This window comes from Rosa rugosa, chromosome 7 (assembly GCF_958449725.1).
Source record: "Rosa rugosa chromosome 7, drRosRugo1.1, whole genome shotgun sequence".
Taxonomy (NCBI): domain Eukaryota; kingdom Viridiplantae; phylum Streptophyta; class Magnoliopsida; order Rosales; family Rosaceae; genus Rosa; species Rosa rugosa.
Window position 1 is genome coordinate 36,794,395 of NC_084826.1, and position 24,513 is coordinate 36,818,907.

The 24,513-nt window shown below is 38.5% G+C and overlaps 1 protein-coding gene and 1 long non-coding RNA gene across 2 annotated transcripts; one reads left to right on the plus strand and one right to left on the minus strand.

The window, feature by feature from the left end:
• Window positions 1-2,107: 2,107 nt before the first annotated feature.
• On the plus strand, window positions 2,108-2,488 carry LOC133723243 (lactoylglutathione lyase-like). The gene has a single exon (XM_062150061.1). It carries the CDS (start codon window positions 2,108-2,110, stop codon window positions 2,486-2,488), a length of 381 nt encoding a protein of 126 aa, XP_062006045.1.
• A 16,458-nt stretch (window positions 2,489-18,946) lies between these two features.
• On the minus strand, window positions 18,947-20,916 carry LOC133721911 (uncharacterized). Its single transcript, XR_009852377.1, has 3 exons — window positions 20,593-20,916; window positions 19,843-19,918; window positions 18,947-19,130 (listed from the first exon to the last, which is right to left on the minus strand). It is a non-coding gene; the product is annotated as an uncharacterized LOC133721911 (long non-coding RNA).
• Between the last annotated feature and the right edge of the window lie 3,597 nt (window positions 20,917-24,513).

The following is a 24,513-nucleotide window of genomic DNA, read 5'->3' on the forward strand; positions in this document are numbered from 1 at the left end:
CGATGCTACCATTGGCAGCGGACCAATACTCGGCTAAATCAACTTCAGAATCACACACCTAGTGGTTTGATGATCCTCAACCAGCCAATACAGCCCACCATTCACCTCAGTAGCTTGAAAAATATGCTCAACGAAATAAGGAGGTGTGTCCTCATCTGAGCCGAGTGTTGGTTTTGAGATTAGATTGGAATAACGATCGGTTTCGCTCCGGATGAGATTTGATGAAGTTGGGATCTGTGAACAGAGAGCCCCATGGCTTGCACACGCACCTGAATCGAACCAGAGACTTCGCCGGCAGCAATTTCAGTATGTCGATGTTGATATCCGGAATCTCCAGATATGTTTTGGTCTATCACTCGATTCGGGTTCTGGTTTTGGTTCAGGTTTGATATATCTCCATCTTCTTCTTCTTACAGAGGCGTCGGCTTCTGGGTTTTTTTTTTTTTCTCGGCGGTGGTTATGGAGGTTGCGGCAACTATCCAGACATCACAGAGCAGATCTCGGCCTCTAAGACTCTTGTCATGGGTGTCGTGGGAACACAGAAACTAAACTATGGACGGCATGAGGCTGGTGTGGCTACCGAGGGAGGCTCCGGTGGCTGCAAGTCTGTCAACTGCACCTGCAACCTTGCAATTGCAAGTGAGCGAGGTCCTGAAGCTTTAATGGAGTCTGGTGCTTGAAGAAAAGCTTGATAGTAATAGCTCTATAATAGTTTGTCCGTGTGTCTGGCACTGTATCTCAATTCTGAAGGTGTTTTTAAGAATTATGTTTCAGAATAAAGTAGTTGTTTGTGTAGATATAAAGTCATGGCTCCTTCTGGGTTGTTGTTTCATCTTGTTCTCTTCAATTAGATATGTTTTGGGTATGTGGAAACTAGAAAGAGAGTGAGAGGGTCAGAGGGAGAGAGAGAGGTGATTTTTTTTTCTTTTTGGACCAAAAAGAAGAGTCAGAGTGAGAGAGTACTAAATTACCCTTTAACAAATGAATAATGGACATAAGAGTTAACGGTGTCATTAACGTCGTGTACGGATAGAAGGTCAGGCTTCAAATTCCGTGTACCAAAGTTCATAATTTGTAACTTCATTACACAAATCCATAGTGGGCCTTAGTTGGTAAACTGTTTTTAAAATTTTCCCTTATTATAAAGGGAAAACTTTGCAAACAGTACATCAAGTAAAGGTCACTAATAATTTCCATACATAAAGTTCCAAACCGAGCATTTTGGTACATGAAACCTGAAACCCGACCCACTATCTAGACACGGCGTCATTGACGCCATTAGTTTCAGTGCCGTAATTTGAGGGGTAATTTGGTCTCTTCAAATTTTTACTCTGAGCACCCGGCTTTTTCTCTCTTACTCTGGGCACCCAGCGTTCTCTCTGTCTCTCTCTCTCTGACTCACTATGGGCACCCATCTCTCTTCCGCCCTTCCCAATCTCGATCACCTCTGCAATTCTGCAATTCCAACCATTACCATCAATCAACATCCTTCAATTCTCAAGCTTCTCCGCCGAAACCAAAGATTGAACAACTACAAAGACGCAATCTTTAATCTCTCATCCTCACCTCTTTCATCTTCTCTCTATTGTGTTCATCTGTTCAAGATCTCCAACTCCAATCTAGGGTTTTTGTTGCTGTAACAGTTGAATTGATGGCCATGATGAGTGAGGAAGATATGGAGTACGGGAGTGAACCAGAGGAGGCTTAACTCTGTTAAAAAATAAAATAAATATACTAGTAACAAAACCCTGCGAATCTTCTTTCCCTCTTGTTCATCGTGTTCTCTATCAAAGGCAAAGCTTTGGCTTCAGGCATGGCTAGCTATCCAAGAAATTCAAAGTAAGTTCTATCGCCTTACTTCTCTGATGTAAGCATTGAACCCAGTCCCTCACCTTTCATTGCAGAAACCCAATTTGATCAAGAAATTTGAAATTTGATTTGATATTGTTGTTAGAGAATTCAAGGTTTCAATTACGACTGCCGGCAATGCGGAGGCGGACGGCGGTGGGCGACGATGAGGAAGGTGAAGGTGAGGGGAGGAAGAATCGTGGGCGGATCCAACGGCTTCCTTTCACTTTGATGAATTGGATGATAGAAGAAGAAATTGATGAGGATATTCGTCACTCCGGAGCTTCTGGAATGGCCTAAGAAGAACAAGCGCCGCCTCCTCCACGCCGTGTACTGCGTCGGCGATCTCGAGCGCACCACCAAGTTTTACACTGAGGCTCTTGGGATGAAGCTGTTGCGGCAGAGGGATATTCCGGAAGAGAAGTACTTGAATGCTTTCCTCGGATTTGGGCCGGAAGAAACGAACTTTGTAATGGAGCTCACTTACAATTATGAAGTTAATTCCTATGATATTGGGATTGCGTTTGGTTACAGAAGAGCTTGGAGGAAAGATAACAAGAGAGTAGGTAAAGGATTGGGAAAATTTCCGGTCACGGCCATGGAGGAAGAGAAAGAGAGAGACAAAGTCAGAGAGAGGTAAAAGTACTAAATTACCCTCTGACAAATGAGTAATGACATAAGAGTAAACGGTGTCAGTGACGGCATGTCTACAAAGTGGGTCGGGCTCGAGAGTCCGTGTACCAAAGTGATTGGTTTGGAACATTATGTATGGAAATTATTAGTGGTCTTTACTCGGTGTACTGTTTGCAAAATTTTCCCTATTATAAACAAACACTTCTGACAAGTCATATTTCTAAGGGATTTTATCAGAGGTGGGGCCTGAACTTTTTCAGACACGACAAAATGGTACCTAGACTTTCAAAGTGATCAAATAAGTATTTGAACTTCCAAAACCACACAACAAGGTGCTTCCGTTTATATTTCGTAATCTCTCCGTTAAGTGCAGGGGTAAATCAAACATTTCACTCAAATTGACCACTAAAATGACTATCATAACCTCATATGACGTGGATAAACACATTTCCCTCCTTTCTATCTTATTTTTTTTTCTCGAAAAACAATTTATTCTTCCCCCAACACTATTCATGTGAAACTTTCCTTCATATTTTACCTCCAATTATTGTCTCCCGATAAATAATAACAATATCCAACATTCCAACATCATTTTTTTTCATAATTTTTATTGTTCTTCATAAATTAGCCCAAAACTTTAATTAATTTTTACAAAGTAAATTTAAAAAACAAAAAAAAGTTATTATACAACAAAGTATTCTAAAAAAATGAAGCATAATGACCCTAATAGCCAAGCATGCATATTAACTGATAATAAAATAATGAAATTACATAAATTACGGTAACTCAACTAAGTGATTATCTTAACACAAATAGACATACCAAATTCTTATATATAAAAACAGTATTATAATAAAGATTAATAAATACTTTGTTGTATAATCACTTTTTTTTTTGTTCCTTACTTTTACTTTGTAGAAATTAGTTGCAATAATTATTTAAGAACAATAAAAATTATTCAAGAAAACATGATGCTGGAATGTTGGTAATTGTTATTATTTATCGGGAAACAATAATTGGAGGTAAAATAAGATGGAAAGCTTCACAGAGGAAATTGCTTTTAGAGGGAAAATAAGATAGAAATTAGGGAAATGTGTTAATTCACGTCAGATGAGGTTATGACAGTCATTTTAATGGTCAATTTGAGTAAAATGTCTGATCTACCCCTGCATTTAACGGAGGGATAACAAAATATAGACGAAAGTACATTATTGACATGGTTTTGAAAGTTCAGGTACCTATTTGATCACTTTGAAAGTCCAGGTACCATTCTGTCCGGTCTGAAAAAATTCAGACCCTATAATAAAAACCCTATTTTTAAAGACCACCGGTTTCACCCTTTTGTTAGTAGTTGACCGACAGTGCATATATATGTAGGTATGTACAATAATTTTTGATGCATCTCAAATTAAAGAAGGATAGATAAAGCCTTGAATGTTTCAAATCTTTTACTTCCTTTTTTTTTTTTTTTGCTCAACATTTTTTATGGTTTGATCAAATGGTAAGTTTCCTCAATTATAACCATAAGAGTTACGGTGGCTTGTCAAAAACCTTACTCTAAAAAAGAGTATCATATTACATCAATCAATCCTATATGCTAATAAAACTTCTTCAAGCCACAGTGGTCCGATTTCCTTGTAAAATCTTGTCTTAGACAAGCCTAAAGACTACCTTGCCACAACATTAGTAGCTTGGTTGCATTTCTTTGGAATTTTCTTCCAAACCAACACATCAACTTCTGGCATCAAGCTTCTAATTTCATCAATGAGTGTTCTTTCAATACTCAAGCCCAATTTAGAGTTATTCAAGGTTGAGATTGTCATACCAAACTACCTTGCCACAACATGAGTAGCTTGGCTGCATTTCTTTGGAATTTTCTTCCAAACCAACACATCAACTTCTGGCATCAAGCTTCTAATTTCATCAATGAGTGTTCTTTCAATACTGAAGCCCAATTTAGAGTTATTCAAGGTTGAGATTGTCATACCAAATATTGATCTGTTAAGGTAGATCTAGGGGTCATCATTTGGCCCTTGGGTCTTAAGACCGCCCCAAGCCCGCCCGACCCAGCCCTTGCATTATGGCTTACCGGCCCGACCATTTCTCAAATAGGACAGGGCCATGCAAATGAAGCCCGGCCCTTACGTCCATCCTGGCTCTTTAAGCCCACCCAATCGAGCCCTAATAAGTTTCTATTTTTTAAATGTGTTTCTTTTTTTCTATAACATACAACTTATCTCTTTCTTTCTAATTGATTTCGAAAAATTTATTTTCTTTAATTTGTTTCCTTTGTTAAACAATAATGGTTTTTTTTTTTTTTTTTTATTAGGAGTGAGGTAGAAAGCCACCTTAGTTACATTAGCGAGTTAGTAACACACCCACCCAGTCAGTATTCGAACCGATTTCCACGGGGGTATCCTAGCAATGCCAGATTAATTCGCCGCCACAGGCGCACTAACCTGAAGACCCCTCAAACCTACTAGCCACAAACTGGTAGGAGTTAGGATTCGAACTCTAGACATGGGGTTCCATACTAGGCATCTTGACCAACCTTACCACACCAGGTGGTTAACAATAATTGATTTGGAGAGATAATTAACTGAATATAACCACCTTAACTAATATTTATAATTTTTTTTTTTTGATCAAATAAGAACTTCATTAATAATGAACTGCTTACAACGAGTTTTAGGCGACATCTCTTACCCAGAAATGGCCACTAGACTTCACACTGGAACTCTATAATGACTGACTCTAAACTTGCACTACAACTGTATGACAAAGACAATAAGCGCAGGAACAGTGAATCCTTGACATCTCACCTCTCGTCCAGCCTGATAGGAGCATAAATGCCATGTTTATAATGTTTAACTCTCTATATTTTGTTAAGTTATTTCCTTTAACTTTATCAATTTAACTTGGTTAGTGTTTTACAGGTAAAATGGAGTCTCAAAGTCCAAAAATGGCTAAGGAAGGCACAAGTGGCGCATAAATGAAGGGAAATGAAGAAATGGAAGTTCTCCCAGTTTGACTAGGAAAAGGAATCTTAGTTGGAGTAGGAATCAGAAGCTGACTTGGATTCAAACTCTTAAGTCGCGGAAATTAAGAGTTCTACTTGGACAAGGAAACCCAATTATACTCAGATAAGGAAACCTAGTGTGACAAGGAGTCCCTATTGGCTAAGGATTACTCAAGAAGGTTCCGGAAGAATGTGGAAGCTAGGAGAGCTTAAGGAGTATTCATGAAGCATCTAGAAGTGGCGTGAAGGACATGTGAGAGGAATGTGATGGCAAAGAAATCCTAAATGGACACAAGTTATGCTTTAAAGTCAAATCCATTACAGATTCGGAAAACTGCCTGTGCAGATCAGTCAACTTCAATGGAGCGCCAAAAATATCTCAGAGCCCAGAAAATTATGATCTTTATATGGTTGGAAAGCTACATATGTCTAGTTTCCAGATATTTTTACTGTTTGTCGATATCTATTTTCTAGAGAAAGTTATGGCCGTTTTAATACACTGAGGTCAATTCTGCCAGAAATCTGTTTTGTGTCAACAAAGTCCTAAATCAACAAGAACTAGGAGAAGTCAAGTAGAAACGGATTGGGAGAGCTTTGGGATGTCCTGCTATATATATCTAGTGTATTTGACATCTCAAGGGGAACATTCTTTCTCCACAATTCGTTTTCTCACTTGCTTTCTCTCTAGTTTCAGGTTTTCACAATCTTCAAGGAGCTTTGCCGTGCCATCCTCTTCCATTGCCGTGTTCTTCACTTGTTGCGACACCTTGGAGCTGCTTTGGGTTTTTGGGACGTAACTAAGGATTGCTCATATGCCTTTCCATTCATCTTATTCACGGTTTGGTGTAATTGTTAGATAGAATTTCTGCTTTGGATTTTCTATGTGTGAACCGAAAACTTTGAGTTGTTAATCTTGTAAAAATGATAATTGTTATATTGATGATAATTACAATTCAGAATATTACAAGATATATAGGAAAATAATCTACCTTCTATGGTATGGAATAATCTAGATCCTAACTATTATCACAAAAATAAATTACAATGATTGACAAAATGTGAAGGGAAACAATTAGCATTTACACCTAAATCTTTCCATATCATGAGAGATTCTCAACACTCCCCCTCAAGTTGGAGAGTGAATGTCATGAAGTCCCAACTTGGAAACTAAAGATTCAAAACTATCTCTTCCCAATGCCTTTGTGAAAATGTCTGCGATTTGTAGAGAAGAAGGAACATATCTAGTAGAAATCAATCCGGCTTGTAGCTTCTCTCGAACCACATGACAATCAATCTCTATATGTTTTGTTCTTTCATGAAAAACCGGGTTGGCGGCAATATGTAATGCAGCTTGGTTGTCACAATACAAAGAAGCAGGTTTATCTTGAATAATCTGAAAATCTTGTAAAATGTACCTCAACCAAGTTAATTCTCGACAAGTCATAGCCATAGCACGGTACTCGGCTTCTGCTGATGAACACGCCACATTACTTTGCTTCTTAGATTTCCATGAAATCAATGAATTACCAAGGAAAATAGAATATCCAGTTGTTGACTTTCTTGTTGTTGGACAACTTGCCCAATCTGAGTCACAATAAGCTTTTAAAGCCAAATCATTTTTCTGATGGAAAGAAAATGCCTCTACTTGGATTTCCCTTAATAAAACGCAATACTGTCATGGCAGCTTCCATATGAGGTTTCCTTGGCTGATTCATGAATTGGCTAAGAATCCGAACAGAATACACAATATCTGGTCTTGTCACAGTGAGATAAATGAGTTTCCCAATCAATCTCCAATAACGTGTGGGATCTTTAAGAATTTCCCCGTTTGTAGGTGTAAGCTTTAAATTTTGTTCCATAGGAAAATGACATGGACGTGCTCCTGTAAGACCTGCATCAAGTAGAATATCTAATGCATATTTTCGTTGAGAAACGAAAATTCCTTTCTTGGACCGTGAGACTTCAATGCCCAAGAAATATTTAAGATTGCCAAGATCCTTTATGCGAAATTCCTTATGAAGAAATGCTTTTAATAATTTAATGGCTTTGGGATCATTTCCAGTGAGCACAATATCGTCAACATAAATGAGCACAACAGTGAAAGAATTACCAACCACACGTGTAAATAATGAATAATCAGCCTTGGATTGCCTGTAACCAGCCTTTTGAATAGCATTGGAAAATTTGGAGAACCAATTTTGGGAAGCTTGTTTGAGACCATATAATGACTTATTTAGTCGACATACCAGATTCTCCCCCTGTCGACTGAATCCAGGTGGAGGAAGCATATAAACCTCTTCATGAAGGTCACCATGAAGGAACGCATTTTGTACGTCCATTTGATGAAGACTCCAATTTCGAGAGGCAGCAATAGCGAGGAGACACCTAAATGTGGTGAGCTTGGCAGTGGGTGAGAAAGTCTCACAATAATCCACTCCTTCAACTTGGGTGTAACCCTTGGCAACGAGGCGGGCTTTATAACGTTCAATGGTGCCATCTGAATTATACTTGATCTTGTACACCCATTTGCAGCCAATGAGTTCCTTGCCGGGAGGAAGAGGAGTAAGGCTCCAGGTGTTGTTAGCCTCCAAAGCTTGAATTTCAGATGTCATTGCTTCTTGCCATTGAGGATTTTTTATGGCCTCTGCAAAACTATTAGTGTAACGCCCCAAGCTGCACCTCACCAGCTTAAGCACGTCACAGTGCCGCGACCCTCTAAAACATAAACCAAACACTCGATTTACATTCTAGAGAACCGCTAGGCATTTTGTTTGAAAACTTTTCGTATAAACACAGCGGAACCTACAAATATTTTTGAGGTGAAAAACTTGAGTTGTTAAAACCTATTTCACTCGTCCAGTACTTGGATAAGGATCACACGAAGTATGAATTTCAATGAAAGAGAATTCAACTAAATTTGACACGATGCTAAATATCCACAAGTTCTGAAACACGAAGTTCGAGAAATAGAATCTAAAACAGAATCCAAACAATGATTTACTGAACTTGTTCCGCACACCCAGCTCCGTCCGCTACTGTCCCGTCACCAGTGCACAGTACCTGCATCCACACTGTTGTAGGGGTGAGCTTTCGTCCTCGCTGCTCAACAGGAACTCTATGTCGACTAGATTTGAAAATCGGTAAATAAATTATTGAGGCCTCAGTATGAAAACATGCTTAATCCAAGTGTTTAAAAGAAACGACAAACTTTAATGTTTTTCAATTTGAAAACTGATGCATGATGCTTAAACAACTACGGCGCCAAATCCAAGTTTTACCTGATGGCCGGTCCCATAGACCCACCACACGACCTTACCTCAATTTAATTTATCACTAGGTAAGCGTAGCGAGAGCGTCCGCTACCTAGCTACACACACGGATCGGGTCGTCATTGCGATCGCTCACCGTCCGACCGGTGTAACTAACCCTCCGGAGGTTTTGGGGATCGAACCCAAGGAAGTCAGAGCCACCCTTCGCTCTCAAGCCATCACATTTCTCACATGGTTTGGTTAGTATGCATTGCATTTGAACATAACCAAACCATACCAACTAACATGCATCACTTAATAACAATATAAGAAAATCACTAACCGAGGAGAGTCCTGAATCCCTACCTGGATTCCGATGCTTTCTCTCACGTACTCCGAGAGCTGCGAACCTTCTGTTCCTCGGGTAACTGGAGTCCTAGATTCCGACATTTCGACCGTTAATAATCCATTGAACAATTATATGAAATCTCGACGATTAACAAATCGTACAACCAACTTTTCCTAGTTTGACCAGGAGTTGACCAACTTTGACCAATCGAGACTTGTTCGATAAGTAACCCAAAATACCGAACATTCACTTGAAGTTTACGATATCGACCAAATATATATTAAGTGCACCCGATTTACTAGGGCCACCCAATATATATTGATTTATTTTCTTTACTTAACGATTGTGTCGCATAATTACTAAGGACACCCATACATCACTTTAGGCCACTTTCCCCATAATTTTACTTCAACACTAAACCCAAATACTAGTGAATAAAAATGCATCAACAATATCATTCAACCAACAGCCAAGGCAATACCAACAAAACATAAACTTGATCATCAAAGTCCATTCAAATCAAATATACGACAACCCATTCTGCCTATGCATTCAAAACTTATAACCAGGATATCTCAATCTCAACCACAGCACAACAATTCATTCAATTCAAAACACCACAACTCATCCAATCTGTCCTCCCAGTTCCAACATATTGTCAAACCACCAAAACTACACAATTCAACCAAAACCAACCGGCAACAGTTAACCAAAATACCAAGACGAAAATAATTCAAGAACCCTTCAGCCCACAAGTTCGTATTCGTCACAAGAACAGCCTTCTAATTCAAGGTTTGAAATTATACCTTCGAAACTCTACGTTGATCAAGCTCGGGTTTACAGAACCTCTTGCCGGAACTGGAACGTTGGTGAGTTGAATATTTTGATGCCAATAACCTAGAAATCCTCTTAATTCCTCGTCTACAGGTGAACTCGAGATGGAAACTAAGCCCAGAAGTGCCCGAAACGTCACCGGTATCGAAGAACACGGTGAAGCCGTGGCTACCCAGAAACGCAAAATCGTCAAAACTTGATTAAATCGAAAAACTAATCATACTAAGGTGTTGGGCATGACGAGGAGGTGAGTTTCCATACCAAATGAAGCTTAATCGGTCGCCGGAAGTTGCAGAGGTGGCCGGAGAAAGCTCGGGGCTTCCTGCCGTTGTTGCTCCGTTCACCGTCGATGCATGGACGATCTGAGGATGTAGGGAGGTAGGCGAAACCGAGATGAAGCTTCTGGTGGCCGCGCGCCATCGTGGGGTGGCCGGACGGCGTCACTCCGGTCGGGTCACGTGATCGGGTCGCCAAGTCTCAAGATCGGCGTCACTCTCTCAATCTCTCTCGATGTTTCTGATGCAATCTGGTCCCTTCCACGGGATTTATAGTCCAAACAACTCAAATCCAACGGTGGAGATCAAGCGGTGGAGTCAACAGACGGCCCAGATTGGTCCACGACATTTTCCATTTTCTTAAATGATTTCCAAAATGTCAAAACTTTGAAAAATTGTAATAATTACCTCCGGTATCCGAAAAATTCCTCGAAAATTTCCACGAACTCGTCGTGACGTGTATCTTATTTTCCAACTCTTAAATTGAGGATTTCACTTTATGAAAATTTCTGAAAATTTTCTCGAGCATCTTGACATTTATCGAGATCGTAAATAAATAACTTGTTGAATGATCTCAATTTAAGCTCGATAAATTTTCCAGGGCCCACAATTAGGTTCCACATTTCGAGTAATATTGGCAATAAAAGAACGGTGAGATGAAGAAAAACGGTGATAGGAAATGTAATTAGAAAGTGGATAATGCGTACCTTTATTAGGAAATGGCCACAAAGACGATGAATCCTCTTGGGTAGGCAGCACAACATGAGAACAAACATAATCTTTTAGTTTGACATTTGGTTTTCTAACGCGTTCTGAGCGGCGAAGTGCAGGGACAATATCCTCATTAGGAACTGGAGGAGAAGAAGGAGGTGAAGATGGTGATGAAGGTGAAGAGTTGTCAAGTGGAGGGGATGAATGATGTAAAGATGGTGATGGAGGTGTCTGATCATTGGGATGAGTCTCATGGTCAGACAAGACATCTGGAGATAAAGAATTGTCAACTTGAGGAAGGGTGTGTTCAATGGGAGAAACCCTAGATGCAGACAAGGGTTCTTGAGGGATATCATTTTCAGGAATCACATTAGGAAGCACTGCATCATGAGGCTGCAGAGAAAGATTAGGAGAATCTTGCTTATAAGGAAATATATCCTCATGAAAAACAACATCCCTGCTAGTGAACAACTTTTTGGTAGTTAGATCATAAAGTTTATATGCCTTTTGACCGAAAGGATATCCAACAAATATGCATTTATGAGCACGAGGATCAAATTTGTGTTTGGGGTGAACATTAGTGGCATATGCAAGACAACCAAAAACACGAATATGAGAATATTGGGGAACACGTTGAAATATTTTTTCAAATGGAAATTTACCAGACAAAACTGGTGTAGGCAGACTGTTGATAAGATAAATTGCTGTGAGAACACATTCCGCCCAAAACTCTAATGGAAGATTAGCTTGAAAAAGTAAAGCACGGGCAATCGTGATTATATGGCGATGTTTTCGTTCCACAACTCCATTTTGTTGGGGTGTGTAAACGCAAGAGTGCTGATGAATGATGCCATTAGCTTGAAAAAATGAACGCATGGATAAAAATTCACTTCCATTATCAGAACGAATGTGTTGTACCTTTTGATTGAATTGTGTCTCAGTAAAGGCAAGAAAAGATTTCAGAAGATTTTGAGTTTCAGATTTAGCATGCATGAGATACAACCAGGTACATCTGCTAAAGTCATCCACAATTGTCAAGAAATACCTTGCACCGGAATGAGATGCAATTTTGTGAGGACCCCAAATATCACAATGAATGAGAGAAAATGGTTTCGTTGTGGAAATAGTACTAAAATTGAATGAGAGACGTGTTTGCTTGGCTAATGGACAGACATCACATACTTTATCTGCACTACAAGAAACACCAGGAATTGTTTTGGCTAGCAATTGCAAGCGATTTGGAGAAGGATGACCAAGACGTCGATGCCACAAGGTGGAAGAAATAAATTAATTCTAATTGGTATTCTTTTGTAAATTTCGAATTGTTGTCTATATATATCTTTTATTTTCGTGAATTTTGTATATCCTTTTCTCTAAATTCGTTTCACATGTAAGTACCCTCAATCCCCGGCTTGAACGATCCCTGCTTATTCTATACTAACAACTATATTTTTCAGGGTTTAAATTGGCGATTACTTTTGCACGTATCACAGCCAGTAAGAACTCTAAAACTAGACAACTCACTTGTGTCGACACTAACTCACCAACCAGAGTCCTCCTGACAGCCTTTGATCGACCAAGCCAGCACTCGTTGTGACCTAAACTCGACCAAAAGGATTGCCGTACATTCAAACCTGGGACTAAAGAAAACCCAACACCATCACCACCTTGTTGTCAACACCATCCATCCACATCTGCTCCAAATCGCCATCGCCTCCGACCCTGACCCAGACAGGAAAGACCCACTAGAAGGCCAAGGATGATTGTCTATGCCATAGCCAGACATTTTCGCCCCCGCTGCTGACCCAACTCCAGAACATGAACTACCCTCTAGATGACGAAAGAGAAGATTTTCTCTGCCACACCCTTAGTAGTGCCTTATTACCAACAATACACCAACAGCCAATCAAACAACAAAACTAAAAGCTTTAAAACAAAAACAACACCTAATGGACCTAGAGAAATACCCTAAGCCCAATTACCACCAAGCCCAGACCACCACCGCCTTCAGACCCCGACGGCCGTCAAACTGCATCGCGCCAGCGCCAGCATCACCGGAGACTGACCGCCACCATCATCATACCATCCTCCCTTCAAGCCAGATCGGGATCGAACAAGCCATCACCCCTGAACTGGAGTTACCCATCCCTACCAACCACCGGACCAGACCGAATTGGAAGACAGATCCCATCCGATCGGAGCCCACCTAGCATAACCACCAGAGATCAAAGCAACCCCACTCCGCCAACCACCCACAGACCCTCCAAACCAGATCAATCCAGCCACCCCCTCTACCACGTCCCCGTACGGCTCCGCCGTCCAACTCTGACCAGTCGCTGCCAATCTGATCCTCCTACCAAGCCTCCGTCGGTCAAAAACCTTGCAACCCCTCATTGTTTGAACCCCAAAATCTATCAACCAAAAGCCTAGGGCCACTACTTGCCGATAACCAGCGATATTAAGCCTACCCGTCCGACAACAACGTCTATAGGACGCGTCGCCAGACAAGTGAGAAGATTTTTTAGAGAGACTCCCTTGCGGCTAGGGTTTTCGTGATAAGTGGGCATATTTATAAATGTTATTAGGTTAATTGTAAATATATATATATATATATATATATATATATATATATATTTAATAGGATCAACAAAAAGAAAAATTGAGTTTTGGATTACCTGTACAACCATTGAGCCACATTTTGAGAAGAAAAAAAATAAAAAATAATGTATTTCTTTTTATTGTACAAAGTAAGGCCCTTATCGGCCCTATTCAGAAGATCGGCTTGGCCTTGCTTTTTTGTCCCTAGTGACCCAGCCCTAATGGACGAGTAAGAGTTAGCATATTAAGCCTTGGCCTGATCCTGCTCGCCCCTAAATTTTGTTGAATTTGACTAGGCCTAACCCGGCCCAACCCTAAGCCCTAAATTTTAAAGTAAAACTGGTCCTAACCCGGCCCATGATGACCTCTAAGTAGATTGACCGTACATGTGGCAAAAAACAAAAATCACCGCGCATGAGTTTTTTTTACGCTGTCCAATTTATTATTAATTTCCTATCTCCCTCCCTCCCTCTAAGACTTGCGTTTTCCATACTCGGCGAAAAATCTGTTTTTGCTTTCCCTCTACCCTTTCCCACCCAGATCGAGCTCTCATCTCCTCGTTTCTCACTATTACGTCCCTCTCCGGCCCTCACTCTCTAATATTTTAACCTGTTCTAGCTCTCTCATCTTTCAAATCCACAACTCTCTTTCTCATCTTTCAGACCCACTAGCTTCTCATTAGCTTTCAAATCCACACTAAATCTCCAATGGACCTCTTGGGATTCTATGCTAATGAGAAGCCGTACAGGCTTGTGAAAATTAATTATGATATGTCTTGCAATGTTTTATGGTTTGGCGGGTTGATTGTTATCTGCATAGAACTGATCGAATGATAATCTATATTAGTTTTAGTGGATGAACAGGTTACCTTTGTGCCTCCGGCTCCAATGCATCCTCATATATGTATACATGTAGCCATGGTCACATATGTTTAGGTAAGTTTAAGGGTTCATTCAACTCTTTTGCTATTATATTATTTTCAACACAGCGATCACTTCACATGTTATGATAATATATACAAATGGCTGTTTAGTCCATGCTTTTAAGCAAGGATTTGATTAAGATAAACAAATAACAGTGAGTGTTAATAGAAGAAAAATAACCATGAAAAAGGGAAAGTCAACTCTACATAATTATGAACAATAAAGAGAGGAATCAAAATAACAAGATCATGTGCTTTTCCATTTTTTAGCGCCCTGTTTCTTCGTTGTATTTAATGGCTTCATGCATAAAGTCTTAGTTTTGAACATTTCCTTCCTAGTTTCATTTGAATTATAGGCATGGCATTGATTAGTTCTTTTGTTAACATATAATCTAATGGGATTCGATTAGTACTTTGTGGATAAACTCTATGATTAAAAAATAAAATACCTTGTGATATTTTTGACTAAAGTTATTAAAGTGAGACAAAATACCTCTTTGGTGACTAAAGTGATTGACATAGTAATCGTTGAGTGACCAAAGTGATATATTTGAAAATTGAGTGACTAAAGTGTCGAATGAGTCATAGTTGAGTGACTATTTATGAAATTCTCCCTAAAAATCTATAACATATCGGTGTTTGTCTGGTTAAATTGATTAACTTGTACATTTTTCTTGCATTTTAAAACTTTTTTATGACTCATCTTAATTAATTATGAATTCCTAGGTAGATACTATATTGTCCAATTATCTATTCTAAAGCTCACCTTGAACGTTATTTTTTTTCTTATGAACAATGTGCTTCCGGTTTTGCTTCCGTCATCATTTGTGTCTTTTGTTAGAAAAATGTGGACTTAACATTATCTTATATACATTGAGTTTAAAGCCAATTGATTTAGCTAAATATAAATAACAAGAAGTACACGAATATGACTCTAATTCTTGTTATATACATCTCAATAGATCTCTATATCTCTTAATAGAAGTAGGAAACTTTTTTAAAGAAATGTGGATTTCATTAACTCATCATGCCAAGATGGCCATTACATATCCTTCTGCTGCCTTCGACTAGACAGATAAAGAAGTTGTAGTAAGAGAACTACTGTGATACATAGAAACAGATCACCTATATTCGAACTAACCGCTCACTTATTTAAAAGCGAGCCTATAAATTATGGAGAATAACAAGACATAGTAAATAGGCCCCTACCATATTTACTTATATTTTTTCCTTGCCCTTAGAACTAGGGCTAGGAGGATTATACAAACCAAGTTTAGAACCAGGCCCAAGACATGCCCAATCCCAAACCCATATCCAAGTTTCTTGATTGATGTGCTCTAGCCCATTTTGAGGCTTCGTCGGCATAGCAAAGTTCGCCCGCAATGTGCCGTTGCACTTCCCGACTGGGATCAAGTTTTTCAAGCCAGCAGAGAAAAAAGAGAGGCCAAAGAATCTAGCCTGACCCTGTAGTAGTGTCCGCCGACCTCCGCCGCAAATCCCCTTATGGTGTGCAAAAGCATAAGTCGATGTTAGAATCCTTATGGAATGAGTCTAACTCTTGTTTTTGGCCGATATATATAGGGAGCAAAGTCCCTGTATCCACCACCAGAAATTTGCATATTGTTCACCCCCATACTGAAGCAGTTGGTGTTGACATACAAAAGGCTTTTTTGCTTGAGTTGTGCTGCTGCTATTTGATCCTTGTTCTTGCTACTCAATATGTCTAACCAAAGCCAAGTTGTTTCTGCTGGGATCCAGAGTGCTATTGATCCAGGTGGAGTCCTAGTTCCACTAGGAGAGCTATTCTGTTCATGTATTGTGGTTGCTCTACAGCAGGGTTATGATTCTTGATTATGTGTTGTATGATTTGATCTTGATGTTTGATGTATGTTGTTGTTGCATCATGCTTTTAACAAATGGTATCAGAGCTTAGGAATTTCATAAAACGCATAGATCATGAATTATTGTTTTAATTGAGAAAGGGAAAACAATAAAATATGTATTGAGAAAATTATACGTTTTTTCATTGATCCAGAAAAGCAGGCCTCAAGAAATATTAACCCTGTTTGAAATCTCGATCCAAATATCTTCAGAAACCAAGCCCAAAACCCTAGTTCAAAATAAAATATTATTTCATGGGAATATTACCTTTAAATAAAACGATCATTTTGCTTAAGGGATCGGATTGTTTAGGCTTTACTGAGATTGAAATCTCTGTTTTGGGGATTCAAGACCCCGCTTTAGAATTTTTGGATCATCAGAAAACGGTTAAAACTTTACTACTTGCCTTTTGTTTTCAATTTGCTTCTGCTAACATGATTGTTGCAGCGCTGTAGCAGAGGCTAAGGTATGTTTACTGAAATCTAAAACTCACACTTCAATTTCTGCATATGGAAAGGGTTGTCATAATCATATTCAGTGTACTTGTTCATATTGATGGATGGAATCTTGCATGTATATTGTTTGAATGACCTTACTGTAAGTATATGTTATTGAAGCGTGGGATTGTGAGTTGTATGGTTATGAAGTTTTTTATGATTATGATATTATTCTGTGATGAGTATTGTTTTTGAAGTATGCTGTGATGTTTAGAAAACAATTAGATATACAAATGTATGCAAATGTCTCCCAAACATGAAATCTGTAGTATTGATATTTTCACAGCTTGTATGAAAATTAGTAAGTTCATAGGCAAACCTGAACATATCGTTATTAATTTTTGGTTTTGTGATTCCTGAAAGATTGTATTGATCATGTTGCACAAAGCAAACTTTCACTATTATTTTTCAAGGTTTTTTTAGCATTAACAAAACTAAAACATGTGTTATTGCATTTTAAATTGCACTTACATTTTGTCTTCCAAAGTAGTTCACTGTGTAATTTTTAATATAGAACAGCATCATATGTAAACACAATTATCTATTTTGATAAGCTTTTCTTGTCCACAGATATTGATTGTTTCATGGAATAATTGATTTTTGTTAAATGCAGTATGATGATTTAGAACTTTAGAATGTTGAGTTTTATGCCACAACTGTTACGTCTCATACCTTAATTTACCCGCTTACGGGTCATTTGAACGGTAAACGATTAAAATCTTTATTTTTACCTTCATTTCGATTATTTAGAGAACCGAAAGTTGACTTTTTGTTCGGCTTAGGTTTTGGAGAAACTTCTTTCATGAAAGTTGTAGATGATGTTAAATCGAGTTCGTGGACACGTGACACGTTAAAATTGGAGTTGTAACGAAAAAGTAATAAGGGTTTCAAATCAGTGGTAGTTTTGTAATTAAGATGAATTCGTGTTATAAATGGTCACAGCTGACTTTCCATTTGGGGGAAGCAACCCAAAATCCAGAAATTTCCAGATTCGTCGCCGGAGCTTCCCGGCCTTGCCGGCGGCGATTCCGGCCACCTTAGGCCATGAAACCGGTCTTATTCTCTTTGCCTTCGAGCCATCTTTCCAACCATATAAGCCTTGCACCCTATTATCCACCGTACACAACGAATTGAAGAAATGAAGGCTGGAACCTTTTCCGGCATATTTTTCAAATTCCGGCCAACTCCGGCCAAATTGGAAAGGGAGACCAACTGGGCTTTGTTCGTATGGACATTCTCTAGAAATCCTCCAAGTTACATAGCTCAATTCGATGTGAGGTAGAGGAATTCCAGCAATCGAAGCTTTCGATGTAAATTCTGGCCATTTCATGCATTTCTGGACTTTGTGATAGTTATGAAAGTTGTTGTGCTTGTTATGGAGAATGTGTTGACATAGGTTTTGACTCCCGGTTTGGGGTTGGGATTGGTGGTGCGTGGGGGCGCGTGGGGGCTCATGAGGTTTCCTTTGAGCCTCTTTTTTTGTTAGTTACGTAGAGGAAAATGTTACGAGCGCATGGATACAAATTGGTAGAAATACGTTGTACTTTATGATCGATAGGAATTTCTGAAGTTTCGGAAATTCGTGTTTTGATTCGGCAAAATCCGACCGTTGGATCGTCGTGATTTTTCCCTAGATAGTTCAAATTATTAGATCGTTGAAATCGTTCAAATCCTTGTTAGTGTTTGTTTACTTGATGATGTATATATGGTTAGATGAGACTCCTGCTATTATTCAGGATGTACTCTATGAGGATTATTGTATTTATTCTGATGTAGCATGGGGTTCAGGTTTTATGTCCCCCCCCCGTTGCAAAATTTTACTATTAATATAATAATAGTTTGAGGCGTGGGGCTGAGCCTCCCAGCTAGACAGGGTTCCAAACCCCTTTAAAAAAAAAAGTTTGAGGCGTTTCCTATGTGATTACGGATTATCAAGATTTACAACGAATTATTAAATTAGGATATCCGGGTATCGTTTGAGTGCATATATAATTAATAGTAATTCATCTCCGACGAGGGTTCTGTATTTTGAGCATTGGTTATGAATTGTGATTACTTGGATTTGATTTTACTTGTGATAGATGTCACGCCCCGAATTTTGAATAATAAATTCAAATCCGAAACATGAATAATTACAATTACAAAATCCAAATCTCGAAACTTCGAGTTCATTATTACAATTCACTCTCACAAGCAATATTGTAAAGCTCAAATGAGCATAACACACCTCACAACGTACAATTGCTGTAAAACTCTAACAATTGCTCTAACCGCACGATCACCGTCCTGGTTCTCCTGTCCTGTAGGATTACCCGCTACACAATTTGAATAGTGTACCGGGAGTTGCAACAACACAAAACCCGGTAAGCTTTTTACAGCCAGTATGAGTAAACAAGAAGAACTGTTGATTTAATAAAATACATTTCCTTTAACTCAAGTATAGAAATGTAGAAACATCACAATTACAATGATCACCACAAAACCACTTCACTTTCTCACTCTCATATATATATAAATATATATATATATATAAATATTATACACTTATGAGTCACTCCCCGTTACCCTCATAAGGTCACTCAACATTTGGCAGACAGACTAGAGCTCTAACTGATCGTTTCCACCTACCCGGCGCGAGGGCGTGGTTCACGATTTAATGCTATTAGTTTCCACCTACCCGGTACAAGGGCGTGGTTCACTAATAGATGCCATGGTCACCCCCGTGACCTATTGATCTCCACAGATCAATATATCTCAACAAATCAACAATTTATTGTTTCTCAACAATAAATTTAATACCTCTCACAATATTGTTGCTTTTCAACAATAAACTCAACACAACCATAACAGTACATAATATCTCACAATTTCAACAATACATATTATTTCACATAAATAATATATATATATAGATAGACATTCACACAGGAATGCCCATTAATACCAACTATAGTTCATATGATTGCAACAAAATAAAGCAATTAATTGTATTGGGTTCGTAATATGAACCACGTGAGGTTTACTCACCTCGATATTCCCGCTGCGTCTTCAATTCAACACAATACACACCGAAATCTTTCACCCAAGGGAGACCGTCAATCACCTAATCACACATGACCTTATTTTAGCCAATAACTCAAAAACATACTCAAACGACAATCCAACGGTCGGATCGAAATTAAATGATGATCCAACGGTCGGATCCTCACGGATCGCCTTTAGGATCACCCTCCAAAAATCATCACGAAGATCCAACGGTCGGATCTTCCTGAATCGTCCTTACTAACATCTTCACAAATTTATACAAAAATCCGACGGACGGATTCTCACGAATCGCCTTCCGAATCACCATTTCTCAATTATACGAAGATCCAACGGTCGGATCTTCGCCCATGACCACACAAAGCCACTGGGACAGTCATAAGATCATCATATCAAAACTACAAGTCCATCTGACGGTCCTAACTTCACATATCACGAATCAAACGATCGAAATCGATCGAAACGTAAAAATTCATAACTTAATCATATGATATCCAAAAATTGCGTATAATATATCAAAATGATCGTATTGAAATATAGAATCTGAAAATGTACAGAAACCATATTTTTGATCCCCAGAGGTGGCCGGAAAGGGCCGCCGGAGTTAGTGGCAGAGCCGCCGCCGACCACCACCAATGGTGTCGGGGCCGGGCTGCTCTTCTTCCTCTCATCATGCTTAACAACTTTCATAACTAGCACGAAGTCTGAAAATGACCGGAAGGGGTCGAAAATTACCTTGAACAGTATGAAGGTGGCCGGAATTTTCCAGAAACCGGCGAGAAACTGCAGAAAACGGCGAGCTCCAATTCGACGTAAAAACGTCAATTTAAGGCTTCGATTCCTTCTTAAGAGTTGTTAAGAAACTCAAGAAGAACTCACTGGTTCAAGAATCACAGAAAAATATGGTCTGTAGCTCGAGATATACCGATCGAAAGCTTCGGTGGTCGGAAAAATTCCAGAATCCGGCGAGCTTGAGTTTCGACGTAAAAACTTCAACGAAACGCTTCGATTCCTTCTGGAGAGTTTTTCAGAACTTCAAGGTGAGCTCACTGGTTCAAGAATCACTCAAAAATACATCCTGTAGCTCGAGATATTTGGATCGATAGCTCCGGTTTCGTTCTTGGCGGGGTTGACTTGTAGTTGCTGCTACGGGATGCGCCGCCGTGCAAGGCTGCTTCTGGGGGCTTCAGAAGGTTGAGGCGAATCCAATGAGACAAGAATCAAGAGATATGGTAACCTGTAGCTCAAGATATTGAGATTGAACCAAAACGAGCTCAAACAGAAACCGACTCCTCCGCCGCCGCTGCTGGCCGTCTTACGGTACGAGGCTGCCACTGGCAGCTGCGCAAGGTCAAGGTGAAGGTATGGGAAGTGGTCTGAGGTTGATTGATGGTCTATGGAGCAAGAACAAGCTTTGGAGAAAATGCTCTGTTTCTTTGAGTGTTTTCGGATGAGAATGAGAATTGTTTTTGAGTTTAGTCGACTCAACAAGGCCAAACAGCATTATACAATGCTTAATCATGTAAGTAAAGCACCGATAATTAATTAAAGTAAAGCACTATCAATCAACTAAATTAAAGCATCGGAAATCAACTAAAGTAAAGCAATGGCAATCATGTTTTTGCTTTGATAAAAATGAGGTTATTACAATAGATAATTTCGATAAATATTTCGGATTGTATGCTATTTGGGAATTATGTTTCCCTTATTTATATTTTTATGATTTATGAATGTTATAGTCATTGGTAGTAATTTATCGTCATGAATGTTAATTATAGATTCTCGGATCAATATTAAATTGCGGATGTGATGATTGTTTGTTGAGATAGTTGTTCGTGAATTAATTGAATGTCTTATGTTGTTGGAGACACTAGAAGAGTGATGAACTAGTGACTGAGATTGTTATTGTGGCATCAGAAGAGAGGGGATGTACAGGTGGCCATCGATATGGAGACACCAGGAGAGAGGGGATGAACTGGTGTCTGTGATGATTCTTGGTTAGAGTCATGCATGTTGTGAGTGTATATTTTAAGTATGGTTTGAATTGTTTGGATCGACTAATGCTATGGCATGATGAGAATTATATTTATGTGTGTTGAATGTTTTTATGATTTATTATATTTATAATTCACGGAGACCCGAGAGGCTATGACCCTTGTCATTTTTGAGTGGGTGGGCGGTTGTGGTTATGAAGAGCAGGTAGGCTCCAGGGGTTGAGAATCGATTTGTATGATTAGAAGTGTTCAGTTGTTTTATGCAGGGTTGGGTAGTCCATTTTTAGGGGAAGTGCTGCTGAATTTTCAGTAGGATTTCTCCTAAGGTGGGCCCAGCAGGACTACTTCAGATTTCTGGGTGAAATCCAGGGCGGGGCTTGTCAACAACGGTATTACTTAATGTTATTTCAGCCATGGGGTTTTATGAAAATTGATCATGTATTTGCATATCAAAGCTTAATGACTACTTCTGAATTTTATGTCTTTTGCTTTGTTTTCATTTTATGCTAGAAACACATTGGTTTTGTTTTGAAATATTTACACATAGATAAAAAAAATTCTGTAGAATCTTATTTTCTATATTTTTATGTGTTTTTAGGGCTTAATGTGGTCACAATAGGCCAAATTCAGTTGCTTAATTGATGGAATTATAAGAAGTGGAGAAATGAAGTTGAATTTTAACTGTCTATGCATCAAAACATGGATCTTTGCCTGAATGAGGAGGATAAAAAATACTATAAGGAGTGGTACAAATGTAACAAGCAAGCTAAAATGTGATAAGAGTCTCTATGTTGATACGTGCAAAAGCATCGCCAATTTAAACCCTGAAAAAGATCATCGTTAGTATAGAGCAAATAGGGTATCGTTCAAAACCGGGGATTGAGGGTGCTAACATGTGAGAACAAATTTAAAAGAAGAATATACAAGTTACGAAATTAAAGAACAAACATACACAAGTTTCACGAAATCATTACAAGTTTACAAGAACAAGCATGCTTAAATTTCAAACAATAAAAGAAACAACAAAGAGTTAGAGAGCACACATACATGTAACATACGAAATTAGAAGACAATGAACAAAGAAAGCAACGAAATCACATAAATATACTCACAAAAATCGAAACAAACAAAGAAAACCAAGTTAGAATGGGTTTTGGAAATCCTACTCCTATTTATACACAATTTACAAATCCATATCACATAGGGAAAACCATATACAACAAGGAAACAAATTATTGACCAAGTCAAACAAGAAATCCTAAGTCAAAACTAACTCTAACTACTTTTCCTAAAAAACACCAAAGCATCCCTAAAATTTAGGAACACCTAAAAAACACAAAACAAACTCCTAAAAACCACTAAATTAATTCCTAGAAAACACTAACACATATTTACTATTCACGGATCACTATTCACTAATTTTAAAACATATTTTATTTTATTTATTATTTATATGAACATGCTACCTAAAAACTCTAAGTTAATTTTAATTATTTACACAAACAAGAAAAAGTAAAGATGGGGGGTTTTTGAAGATTGAAAACATAAATTTTAGAAAACATTAAAAAGTAAAAATCGTTTCTATACAAAGGTGGGAAAAGAAGAATTTTCGAAAATACAATTTATCAAGAACTTATCAAGAATCAATGTTTCATGCATCCCTTAATCTTTATTAATCACCAAGAATGCCATCAACCAAGACACAAAGATCAAAGCAACCAATGTCCCTTTTAACTTTCTTTCTTATGTTAATCGAAATAGCAAACACCAAATCAATTTATTTTGAAAACCCGAATACACACATACGTTGAAAATTCGTTTTCAAATCATTAAGTTCAAGAAAGAATTGATGAACATGCAACTCCAAGGGCGTCACTACTCATCATTACATGCATAATCTGATTTCCGACTCAAAGCAAGCCTTTACTACTTATTTCGAATTAGAGTTTACAAAGCATAAACCTAATTACTAGCAAGTTACATGCAAGTCATCTATGGTTTCAACCACGTCAATCATTAACATGTAATGAAGCACAAAATCAGAATATCATTCAATCAATTCGGCAATCAATCAAGACAAAGAACACTCAAAACAAATCAAACATGAAAAGACATCAAAATTATACTTCGAAAATAGTTTTGCATACTCAAAAGATTCAACTTACACGTAGATAATCCAAAGCAGAAAATCTATCTAACAATTACACAAAACCGTGAAGTAGATGTATGATAAGGCTTATGAACAACCCTTAGTTACGTCCCAAGGTCCAAAGCAGCTCCTTAGCACGGCAACAAGTGATGAACACGGCTATGGAGGGTGATGGCACGGCTTGCTCCTTGAAGAATTATGAAAACCTGAAACTTGAGAGCACACAAGTGAGAATACGAAATTGTGGAGAAAATTCTGAACCTTGAGACGTCTAATACACTAGGTATATATAGGAGAACGTCTCAAGGCACTCCCAATTCGTTTCTACTTGGTTTCTCCAAAGTTGTGTTGATTTAGGACTTGTTTGGCACAAAACAGATTTCCGGCAGGATTGACCTCAGTCCACTAAAATGGCCATAACTTCTTCTAGAAAATAGACATCGACGAACTGTAAAAAGTTCTGGAAACTAGACATCTGTAGCTTTCCAACCATATAAAGATCATAATTTTCTG